Below are 12,521 nucleotides of genomic sequence, written 5' to 3' on the forward strand. Positions count from 1 at the left end.
TTATGAATACATTCATTTTCCAAATACCGTTTTTCACAAATTTTTCTTGTCTTCCAGCTAAATAGCAGCATCACTTCCACACATGCAGGAGGATGATTCCTCTTTGGGTTTCTCATGCGACCATATTATCTCAGGTTTAAATTGTTTTGCTCAACGAAATCATATATAAATGCATATATTTAGCCTCCAGCATCATCATTTTGACAGCACGCCAGTTGGTTTATTATTAGCTCAACCAAGGAGGCTAGGTGAACGTACAGGCGGAGGGGGGTTGACAGTTTGTTGGTTTGAAAGAGAATAATCTGGTGGGTATTGTCAGTCAAATCATTCACTCATTCATGTCATAGTGTGAGCAGAGCGGGGGATAAAGGTGACTGTTGAGCAAAGTAAAAGAGAGAGAGAAAGATGATATTTCCCATTATTATTCAGAGCACTTAACTCACCCATAACTATACAGGGCAATTAAATAAAATCCACCCTCTTTATGTTACCATTTTTCCTCTATCCATCTCATGATATAATCAACAGGAATTATCTCCACAATGCTTTGAAGAGAATTAATTCAGAGCATAATGGTTACATATGGAACATATATAGGGATGGGAATAGGGAGTTGTTGAAATTATAATCAGAGCCAGATTTTGTCACTTCTCAGATCTATACAGAGTGTGTGAATAATGCTCTATGACAAGATGTTTGCATAAATTGGTGCATGCAATGGGGAAGGCAAAAAATGGAAGGATTTAATATTAATCTTTGGCTACAATAAGGACATGCTTAAACAAGAGTTGTTTTGAAACTACAATAGCAGCATTGCATTTTCACAATTTCATCAGTTACCTTAAGTTCATATGATGTAATGCTATTATTTCAGACATTTCTTACCACCAAAGATTCAAATGCAACAGCTTGGACAGTAGTTTTTATTCCCCATGTCATTGTCATTTCTGAATGCTAACCTCTTGTTATTTTTTCATGAAGAATTCAAGTCGGCTGAAATTAAAAGAGACTGATGACCCAATTTTAGAAGTTGACATATTCATAAATTCTTAAACAGTAACACACTTTTTGTAAAGAACGTTATATAGTATTGTAGGTGAGTAACATAACTAGTGTGCATGCATTATTACGTACTTAAAACCAAAACCTTGTTGTTCTTCTTAAAGGCTTTAAATGCAATTTTTCAGTATATCCTCTGAAAATAACTCTGTGAGTCATGACTGTCTACAATGGGTGTAACACCCGAGTCCCACTGTCTGTGATGTTTTCAGAGTCCTATCTTCACTTTGTTTACATCGTTGGGATGGCCGGCCGACTCCTCCCCTTGTGTATAAAAGTTGTTTAATTGAGGGACTAGAGAAAAGAAGAATAACATACTGTACTCACTGCTTAACTGTGTTTCTAGATCACGCTCATTTCAGGTAAATTTACATGCAGTGTGAAGATACGAGCAGAATAAAGATCGCTAGCATTAGCATGCTAACACAACAATGCACCGCGAGTTGTTTTGGTTTCATGCTGGTGCTCAAGGGCGACATCTGCTGGATCAAAAAATCGCATATAAAGCCTTTAAAGCTAAGTACTTAAGAGCCTGTTTTCAATTGCAATGTTTTTGAGCTGGCAGCGTCCACAGCCTAAGTTTCAGAGTGCTTCTCAAGACACTTACGGAAGTTATCCACTTCCGCTAACGTTGGCAGTCACCGTTAGGTCTGTTTCAAATAGATTTGTGTGTTTAATATTTGCCTTTATTCATAACTTTTACTCAAACAAGGGAAGGGTAAAGTGTTATTTCATTAGGATTAGCTCGAGACCTGGTAAGTGTACTCTCAAATCTCGGTATACATGAGATAATCTGTGTGAGGAAAATAATTAGTCTGTCATTGTTGGTGACAAAGTTGATACCAGAAGTGAAGTTATTGTTTGGGCCATTTTTTGCCTCAATTGGATAAAACAGGTGAAGAGAGACTGTAAATGCTGGGAGGAGAGGGCTTGGGTTGACATACGCAAAGGGCAGTATGTAGTCATGTAAGCCAGGCTGAGATTGCACTAATATTGCCAGCAACTGAAAAGCCCTTTTGATTTATTCTAAATATTAAGTTGCAGTTGTTTGTCAGAAAATGACACATCTTGTAAAAGCTGTTGTGTTTGTTCTTTTCACATAAACAGTTTAGTTTTTGGCTCAACAGAGACACACATAAAACTAAATCATAGCTTTCAAACTTGCTTCTTATTCCAGAGCCATAAAAATGCATCTTTAGGAAAAAGCAAGAATTTGAATGATTAGGGTGCATACACATCAAAGAACTGGGAAATATACAAAGCTGGAAACAAAGGCAGATGAATACATTTAGGTTGATTTATGAGTAAAACCATACATTTCTCAAACTGATATGAACTCCTTTTTCATTACAGCCAAAGCCTCTTTGTTCTTTTCTCTTGCTCCTCATGGGATCCACTGGCCTTTGTTAACCTTTTCTATCCTGAAGAGGAGTACAAAAGGATGCTACAGCATGAACACAGTGGATGGATGTTCATGCTGTGGCAGCTGTGCACTTAACCATAAATCATGGGACTTGGTGCATGTAGCTTACCTTTTAGCCCTATACCACTTAGCCAGCCCTAGCCAGTCCAGTGTAATTAATTTTAGAGAGGTTTACTGAAATCCCTCAGGTCCACTTGAGCTGGGTTAGAGAAGCTATTTCTCTGACTGCCTGTCCGACAAGCTCTGATGACTATCAGTGGAATTTACATGAGAATTTATCAACCCAGAGTATACCCTGCATTTATCATTTTTTTCCCCATTTATCTGCATTTTTTTCCCACAATTGCAATTTTCAAGGTGAATCTCAAGGATGAATCTTTTCATTTGTGGTTTGACAGATGACACAATGAACTTGGGTCTTCTCGTCATCCATGCAAAAATTACGATGGCACACCAATTTTTTTTTATTTTATTCATTTTCCACTATTTCTCTCTGTTGTTTCCTGTTTCCTAACAACACAATTCTTTCAAAATGATCACCACTATGATTCATGGTTAATCACGGTTAAAATCATCATTTCGGTATAATTTTTGCTTTGACATTGCTAAAAACATCCACGTGTAAAAGTGGCTTTCAGAAACAGCATGCTCTAAATATTTGTTATATTTTGGTTGTATTTTTTTGTAATATTTTGTATTTGGGCTGCATTTCAGATAAAAGACAATTCACATTTCAACATGCAATATTATCACAACCAATAATCAAGGCCGAACAATTAAGATTTGTGCCAGACATGAGCTGTATTACAGTGTATGCTGGCTGTGAAACAGGTAAACAGACCTCTGTTGCTGCAGATTTTGCCATCTGGAGATGTGCATCTCCGCTTGCTTTCCCATGGGCTGATGTCACACTGGAATTCACATTTGTCTCCATGCCAACCAGCAGCACAGTAACAGTTTCCACAGTAGCACTGGCCGTGGCCTGTAAGCAGATCAGAAAGCATGTGCAACAACTGTCATTGTTGTAGATTGACAATTAAACAACTGAACTCAGCAACTTCAATATTAACTGTTTATGTTTTTTTGTGGACAATATCGTTATTTTAAAGGATGGCAAGGTTAGGTTAATGATCACCCAAAACCATTAGCTCCCTCTTACTTACGAAAGAAGAACACATCATTTAACTTTAATTTTCTTTGAAAAATATAAAAATAACAGAAAAATCCCAAAAGAAAAATCCCCAATAAAAACACAAAAATAAAAACAACAATGTAGCAATAAAACAAAAAGACAGAGAATAAAATAGAAAGAACGAAAACAATGCAGACCATTCCTGTGGAGTTGGCCAATCAGAATCAAGTATTCAACACAGCCATGTAATAAGAATGGTATAATGTGTTAAACTGCTTTAATAGTCTTTCTCTCACTCTGAGTAAAACAAAAGGCCTTAGAGGTTAACTTAATTTTATTTTTTAAAACAGCTACCGTAATTATCATTGTCAATTAAGCACCAGTACAACCTGTTGTGAATATGCGGTGGGGAACAGGGATAATTAAGCTTAGGCAATAACACAGGCTAATGCAGTAAGCAAGAAACAACAAGAATGGACTTCCAGCAGTCTTTGACCTAAAAAGACACAGAGCTGATAGGTTATCTCAGGGCACAATGCTCATTTAAAACCTTACCTTTGATGGCCTCATGTGGGATAATGCTCGTATGACCTTGAACCAACAATAAAAAGAAGCTGAACAAACAACATATGTAAGTTGTTTAGGATTTTGTTGATTTCCTTTCCTGCTAGTTGGATGTAAAATTCAATATCAATTTCAACTTGTTTCACTCTCCAGAGGAACATACTAAAGCAAGACAAACAGCTGATGTTACCTTGCTGCAGCACCAGAAAACTTTACAGCTCCCTCACTTACACATTTATGTTTTATAGACATGCAAAAAAAGGAATTGTGTTAGCTAAAAAGTTGCAGGTATTTTTTTACATTGGAGGCCTGGCTGAGTTGACAGATGGGCTTGTTGTAGTTATTTAGCAGGAGGCTTAAGGCCTGCACCTCTTTGCCGGGTTTCGATCAATATTTAGTTGGAGTCAGCATTTCCATGTGCCGACCACCATCTTTGGCTCTTGATGTGATGCCACTGAGACTACATCAATGGTGGGGGAGAATGGGGGGAGGAATGGGGTTTTGGGGCATACCTCCACACACCTCTCCGGTGTCTTCTTCCAGGCACTCGCTGTCATCACACTCACAGAAACTTCCCGTCACCAGACCCCTTTTGTCCTCGCTGTTACACATACAGCTGCCACACTGACAGGTGCCTGTAAAAGAGTCCAGTTTTAGTCACAGTTTGAGCTTATTTGTTGGAAAATGTCATGTTTATGTGTGTTTGTATGGTTGTGGATGGAAGTATGTGTGCAGATCCAGGCTTGTGTTCTGTCAGTGTGTGCAATGTGTGTTCATGTGCTTTTTTTAAAAGATGCATTACAGGGACAGAAGGCTCGACAACGACCTATAAGTTTGCATTTCTAAGCTCTCAAACAGGTCCCTCACTTTACTGCACGAGCTTATATAGACACGCAAATACACGTGCGTCCTTCATTTTGATGAGGCCCGTGGTGAGGTTAAGCCCAAGTCATTGAAGGACACAGAGTGGGAAACAACCTCGACCATCACCTCGTTGTGTGTGTGTGTGTGTGTGTGTGTGTGTGTGTGTGTGTGTGTGTGTGAGCCAAAGTTCAGTTGAGTTTCCACAGATATAAACACTAACTGTGGATCCAATACGCTCATTGTGGTGAGATTTAAGACCAAATTGAATTATCAATACTTAATTGCAGTATTGTTAACTCAAGATGTCAGTCCTCCCAATGGCGCTCATCCATGCAAGAATTAATTTATGACCCTGTGTTATTGAAAAATAGATTGTTTATACTGATAGGTCTAAGTACTATCTATTTACATTTTCTTCTGGTTTAATAGAAGAAAATATACAAATCTTTAGTAATTTTCCATTCAAAAGCTCAAACCTACTCATACTATAAACCACAGACATCATGGCTTGGAATAAAACATGTACCACATTATCCAACAATTATTAATGTTTGACCATAGACTGTATATAGAAGTGGATGAATCCTCTTGGTTTCAAAGGTATAGCCTGAGGAAATGCCTTTAACTTGAATACTTCACGATGAACAGCCTGCTGGTGACGTCACAGGTTGGGAAAGGATGTTTGATTCTATGAAAAGCAAATACAATCTAATTGTAATATTTTATTTTTATTTTATTTTTTATAACAGTTTGAGACTCGCTCAACAAATGTAGGTACTGTTTTACGAAGACCTTTTAGGTTAACTTTGACAACTAGAAACAGACGTAGCCTCTTGTTGTCATAAGTGAAGCCAGCGAGGAAGTGCCTTAAACCTGCATTCTTTCAAATGGCCAGCAGGGGGGTCTTCAATGGTTGGAGGAGGAAGTACGATTTTTTTTAAAGCTGATAAGAAAAATACCATACTTTTCAGATTTAAAAACTCTGTAATCAATATTCCAATAAGTTTATGGTGTCAACAGTTAAACAAAGACTTCTTCAAACTAAAACCATTGGTGACAATCTGAGTAAATTTTAAGAAAAGCAGGTTTGCTTTTGTGTATGGCAACCTGTCATTGAATGACAAGTTGTAACCACAATGACCACTTCAAAGGGCAATCCCACACGGTATGTAGTAACGTCCATTTCTTATACACAGTCTATGAGACGACATAGGAGTAAGAAATAAGATTGCAATTATTCTTGCTACTAGATTTTTACTGAAAGATGCATTTATAGATGTATACGCCTATAAAGCATTTTTAACAGCCATTATTTCCAGTGTATAAACCTTTCACAAATAATTGCTTTTTGGTTTAGTAGTTCAAAAAGCAATACACTTCAAAGTCAGTTTCATGTATATATTTTGTGTGTTTATGTATATTTGCAAATTACATTTTTTCAATTCCTTCAGTTTGCCTGTCGCAGTTTTTCTAATGTGTTTTTTTTTTGTTGACGAACATTGTGTCACATGTGTTTGTGTGTGTGTGTGTGTGTTTTTTTTTTTTGTGCACAGCAGGTTACCTCTGTTGGAGCACACCACCCCCTGAGGGTTTTTGCAGAGCTCTTTGCTCTTCTTGTTGGGTAGGTTACACTCCTCCTGGAACTGGCAGGCATCTCCGGACCAGCCCTCATCACACTCACACATCCCACAGTCACAGTAGCCGCGGTCTGAAGGGAAACAAAACACACCACACGCTGTTTACTGTGTCTCAAATCGCTCTATAAACACAAGGAGACACATAAATGTAATCTTAAATGGATATGATGGCAGAGCAGTGCTCGGAAAGTTCAGGAATTGTGTTTATGAGATTAATTAGGCTCCCAGAAACTTTATCCGTCCAAGTGACTCTATTTTAACGGATGTAAAAAATAAGACATTTGCCTTGCACAAATATACACAAATATACGTCTAGAAAGCAAAAGGCAAAACAAAGTCGTACTGTATGTTGTTTAAGCTGAATTTACAACCCTTTTGTTAAAAGCTATACAATCAGTCAGTGTGATCATAACCTTATTCTATAGCGTCCTGAGGACCTGCACACGGATTGGCATGACAATTTTTCTTCATTCTGGTGGCCGTTGTGAGTAATATGGAAACATGAGGAATCATACGATGCAAATGAAAGCTGTTGACAAGTTATTATAAATGTTGCTCCCTTTGCATTTAGCGAGCGAGAGGCCTTGTATGTCACTCTCAATCATCGCCCTGACACGTTCATCATGTAAATGTGGTGTTCATTTCAAGGGCTATCCATCAGTCATTAACTACAGGAAGGTCCCCCGTCCCTCCTCATTATCAGAACCTCTCAGAGGACATTATGGTATTGTGTTCAAGGAAAAGAAGAAAAAGGAAATGTGTGCTTGAGACACAGAGACAAAAATAATCCTTAAAGGAAGAAACATATTTCAATGTAATCTTAAATGTGATTACTATTTGTTAATTTGAAGAATAGTTCATACTTCCAAAGTATTTAAAACTCGTCCATCCCCCTTGTTTTCTCATTTGTTAGTGATTCTTATCATCCCAATTATAAATGAGTAAATCTATCATTAAAGTTTGACCTGGCCATTTGTAACCATTTTATTGCTTAGTTATTTTGTTTGATTACTGCACAGAAAACAGACTCACAGAGATAATCTGAGTGTAATTGTTGACATTTCTTTTTGGATTTTCCATTTATTTGTGCAAGAGCTAACAACCAGACATTAGCTGTTAAATCGAGTTACATTAAAGTCCTTCCAACGTAATTCAGCCGAATATTACCAAGTCACTACCTCCCACGAGCCCCCATTAATCTCTGCTTGGCAATCACTCTGACACATAAAACGGCCCCTCTTTGTCTGCTAGGGGAGAGTTTATGTGTGTGGGAAGGTTCCTGTCTGTCGACAGTTTATCTTTCTTGGTGTTTCCTGAGCAGTAATTCAGTGGCTTGAGGGTGTAAGGGTGCTTCCTACACGCTGCTGTACACACTATCTTGCCTAGTGTGTCCAACCATGCACAGACACATCCAATAAGGGTCAGAAAGAGAGGTTGCATCTCTGTCACCATCAATAGCAGTAATAACAAATGATGTGGTGTTACCATGATTAGCTGCTGATGGGGAGAGGATGGTGACTCATGCAGATAGTCTCATGTTTAGAATAGGAAGCACCTCGTGAAGTGCCAAAAACTGCAGTTCCTTAAGATTCCACTCGAGGCCGGTTCCAAAAGAAAGTCAATCCCCTTTAGGTACTATACTTACACGTAAAATTTTACAGAAACATTAAACATGTCGAAAGCTTTGTACAAAAAAGAGCTTTGACTCTTTAGTTAGTTTCTTACTTCGTAACAGCTGTACAGTCTTTTGGGAAAGTTGGTGCTCTAGCTGTTTGCTATTATCCTGTATTATCTCAGCTAAATTATGTCACTAAACTTTGGTACCTTTTGGGGATATTTCATGCAATGATAAGAAATTGTTTTGCTAGGCCACCCAAATGTCTGTGCTGCAACTTTTTAGGTAATTGAAAAATTGATTGTACTATTTATTTGTTAGCAATTGCAGGTATCTGTGTCGACGCTTATCATACCAAGCGTGTTAGCTTGGTTTTTTCTTGTACGTATTGATTACATTTTGGCAGTCGGTGCGTGGGGATTGTTGCTTGCTTCTTATGGTGTTGAAGACTTCAAATCAATGTGATGAAGAAACCAATTCTGTAAATTAATCGGTTTGTGTTGTACACTGCTGCTAGCTCTATTAATGGAGATGTAATCAGCTAAGCTAGGTGTTGCACACCTGCTAAGAATTTTAGGGTTAGGGTTCATTTCATTCTGTGGGAAAGATGATGGTTAAGTAGCTTATTTGCCAGGTTATGAATTAGCCATGGGAACAGACTCTAAAACTACATTAGCATGCAGTAGCCAACCCGTTGCTCGTCCGTTCGCTCAACCAAATAGCCTATGATCACTTCTGATACCAGAAAAACATCTTTGCAGCGGCTGAGATGCAAAAATTGAGGCTTATAAAGGCAGGTGACATTAGAAGGGGTTGACCTAATGGTGGCAACTTTCAGAATTTAGAATCTGTTACAGAATGTATTTTCATCCTGATTATTAAAGCAGTACTGAAGCGGATACAAAATATGTTGAGCATAAAAAATGCTGGATTTTTTTTTAACAATTACTAGATGATTACATGAAACCAAAAGTAATTTCCTCCTTTTGAGTAGAATACATTTTTATCGCTTCTATTTGCAGCAGTCTTGAGACTATTTGAGTATTTGATACAGTTTCAATTATAAGCAACACTATAATGCCAGTTACAGATAAAATAATGCACATATAAATAAACTCCCAGAGATGGTCTCTGTGCTTATTTATTATTTCCACTTAATTGTTCTCCTCCAAATGACATTTCCCTCACTTATTTTGTTTAGATTACATTCTCCATAACATGATACTCATTTCAGCGGGTAATTATTCCTGCTTGCTTTCTGCTCCCTGAGGGTTATGGAGCGTGAAACGGCTGAACGTCAGCTCATGTTCTGTGGAAAAATATGTAGGAGACACCTGTCTCAGGTAATAACTCAGCCTCTGTGTCTTCCTCCAGCCTCTGTATCTTCCTTCCTGTGTTATATAACTCTCCATCCAGGCATTCAGTTGTCAATTCTGGTGACATCATCATCTAAAAATTTAACCAGTTGTGTTTGAAAGCTGTGGACTACATGTGATTAGTGTAGTTTTGTAGCTACATTTAGCAGTAACATTTTAGAAGTCCATCTACATAGCCTACATAAATTAACCCAAATAGCTGTGAGTTATTATTTTTGTAATGTTAAGTGAATACAATGTCCAGATCTGTTTGCATAAAAAGGACAGTTGTAAATGAATGTATCAAACTACATTACGCTAGAAGCCACCGGAGTGCTGTGTTTTTGAGGCGCTAGCCCCGCTGACTGTAGAACAAAAGCACAAAATAATAATAATAGTAGATTAGTCTCTAATTTTGGTGAAACTAGCTAATTAATTAATAAAGTAATTCTATTCTATTCTAATTACGCTAAGTACTTTCTGATGGAAAGATAGCTACTTAGTGAAATATACAATAGCCATCCGTTAGCTGTGAGCTAACAGTACCAACAGCTAACAGAGAAAATGTACTCCTGCAACAGGGGCTACTTTCTCGGCTCGCTCTGCTGTGGTTAAACTACTTCCACTGTAATTAGCTTGAAGTGTAGCAAACATCTATTTCAAGCTAGCCTTCCAAACGCCGCATAGCTGCAGAGAAAAAACACTTGTTCCGACATCATGAAGTCCTTGGGAGCTGTAAAGGGTCCCAATCAAAACAACTTTTTACCAATAGACTTGGACAGACTTGAGTTGCTTTTTTCTACTCGCAGCCCACGCTGGAATCATTAGGTGACTCACCACTCAGGCACACTGCCTGGCAAAGCTCAGAATATCAAAGTAAGAGCACATCAAAATATGTACTGGGAACAAAAAAAAAATACAATTTAATGGGCTGTAATGGCTCAAGGACTGCATTCCACTGTGTCTCTATTTTCTATTTCTCTCTCTTTCTCTCTCTTTTGGTAATCAACATAAATTCTGCATTAATCCTATTAGTTGGCTTTTACAGATTTCTATTAGGGAGTTTTTATTCCATGATTACTGTTTATATCCTCTGTCTATTATTGTACATTTTGGAAGTCACTTCATAACCTTTACGTAATTCTGGCTGAAAGCACATCTGGAAGAGTTTGATTTGAAACAGCAATGGACAAGCTGACTTCCTATGTACTGCTGACATGAAAACCCCCTTGGGTGGGATCCTCTCTGGCTCTGTTAGGGGTGCAAAGAGCCTGCGGGGCCAAGCCAGGAAAAGAATAGAGGCTCTAGAAACAAAAATAGCCTGGGCGAGAGAAAGTGGAGGAAAGAAGGCTAAAATGTACACTTCCCAGATAACAACAACCATCAAGGGGAAAGGGTTTTTTTCTTGCCTGCTTCTTAGGGAGGGAGGGAAGGACACGTGTATAATAAAGTCTGCCAGAATCATAAAGTTACTGATTTTTCTGGAGCACACAAATACTTGGCCTTCTGCCTCAATCCACATCAGTGGCTCTAGGGAAGGTAGTTTTAGTTTTTAGTAAGACATGTAGACACAATCCCTGTTCTGAGGTCGATTTTTTAAAAAGTAATTACAATTTGAGTTAGAAAACATTCAAAACCATTTGATTCCTTTCAAAAACCAAAGACTGTCCTTGAGTTTGCAGAGTGACTGATACTAAGTACCGATCCAATACTGGTGTGACTTCAAAATAATTAAAACTCTGCACTTAAATGTGAAATGACTTCTCTATTTTTTTATTGGCTGGTTAAAGGCTTTCCTTTCTAAACATGAGCACATAGTTCAACAGTCAGTTATAACTTAGGAAGAACATGAAGAAATAAATATAGGAAAGAAAGTGAGAGAGAGAAATCAAGATTCTAAATTGAACTGCCTTTTCCATTGATGGTTCTGGTTTAGTTTAAAATTACACCGCACTGTTTCTTGTCTAAATGTGATCAATGACCAAGATCAGTTCTTCTGTGATTCTCTTGAACAGTGCCTACGACTGATTCTGTTTTGAAGCAGCAAAAACGAATCGATATCTGTTGAAAAAAGTAGATTTTACTCTGGACTACTTCACCTTTCAGTCACACGACTGGTGCGAAGGGAGTGGCCACCGCTGAACACTGTAGAGTTGCAGCAATGGCTTGTTGTCTTCAAAACAACACGGTTATATCACCTGACAACAACAGAAAAACTGAAATACTGTTCCTGCAAGTTTTAGGCACTAAGGACCCTTATAAAGAAATCGTGATACTATTTAAATTGCTAAGAACAGCAAAGTCGTTACCAGAACTTAATGTCAGTGATTGTTATATCTAGTGGAGAATCATTTCCCTTACACGGCCAGCAGGATGAAAGCCTTAGTGAAAGGACAGGAATATTTTGCTCAAGTTAACCCAATATTTTATTGCAGGAGTAGGAGAAGTATTTTGTTTGTTGCATTAAGCGGAGTGTCAATTAGCATTAATCCACAATGTCCTCCTCTCTGATTTTCTTTCTCAAATGGGATTCTGTTGAAGCACAACCCAGGCTTGTCTCCCCGTCGGTTCGTGCGACCGATAGCACATCAACTGTCCTTTTCTTTAAAAAGATATGACATGGCTGGTGAAAAATTGTAGGTAGCAACTGAGACTGGCAAACTATCTGCCTCATACAGCAGTAGGATACTTTACTTGCCCCACCAGAGGTTCCATAACTTTGTGACGTCACATGAAAACTATGAATTACTGTGTCAAATGGATGCAGGGACAAGCCGATCCCACATTTCAGGAGCAGATTTCTAAATGTTACCCGAATCAGAACAACTCTAATTACAGTAAATGTTATTTCAAAGTCGTTGATGAAGAAACA

The 12,521-nt window shown here is 38.1% G+C and overlaps 2 protein-coding genes across 3 annotated transcripts in view; both read right to left on the reverse strand.

The window, feature by feature from the left end:
* The window catches only part of asmtl (acetylserotonin O-methyltransferase-like), a 243,536-nt gene that overhangs the window by 197,855 nt on the left and 33,160 nt on the right, over positions 1–12,521 (reverse strand). The gene's annotated exons all lie outside the window — the stretch shown is intronic.
* The window catches only part of itgbl1 (integrin, beta-like 1), a 52,911-nt gene that overhangs the window by 24,847 nt on the left and 15,543 nt on the right, over positions 1–12,521 (reverse strand). For both annotated transcript variants that reach the window (XR_009675535.1, XM_061053173.1), the window contains exons 3-5: positions 6,604–6,750; positions 4,691–4,813; positions 3,324–3,464 (exon numbers count right to left, since the gene is read on the reverse strand). Coding sequence is in view for 1 of the 2 variants with exons in the window: in XM_061053173.1 (XP_060909156.1) it covers positions 3,324–3,464; positions 4,691–4,813; positions 6,604–6,750 (411 nt within the window). In the remaining variant the exon portion in view is untranslated. The remainder of the gene's footprint in view (positions 1–3,323; positions 3,465–4,690; positions 4,814–6,603; positions 6,751–12,521) is intronic.

The sequence above is a fragment of the Labrus mixtus genome, chromosome 13, assembly GCF_963584025.1.
Source record: "Labrus mixtus chromosome 13, fLabMix1.1, whole genome shotgun sequence".
Lineage (NCBI taxonomy): Eukaryota > Metazoa > Chordata > Actinopteri > Labriformes > Labridae > Labrus > Labrus mixtus.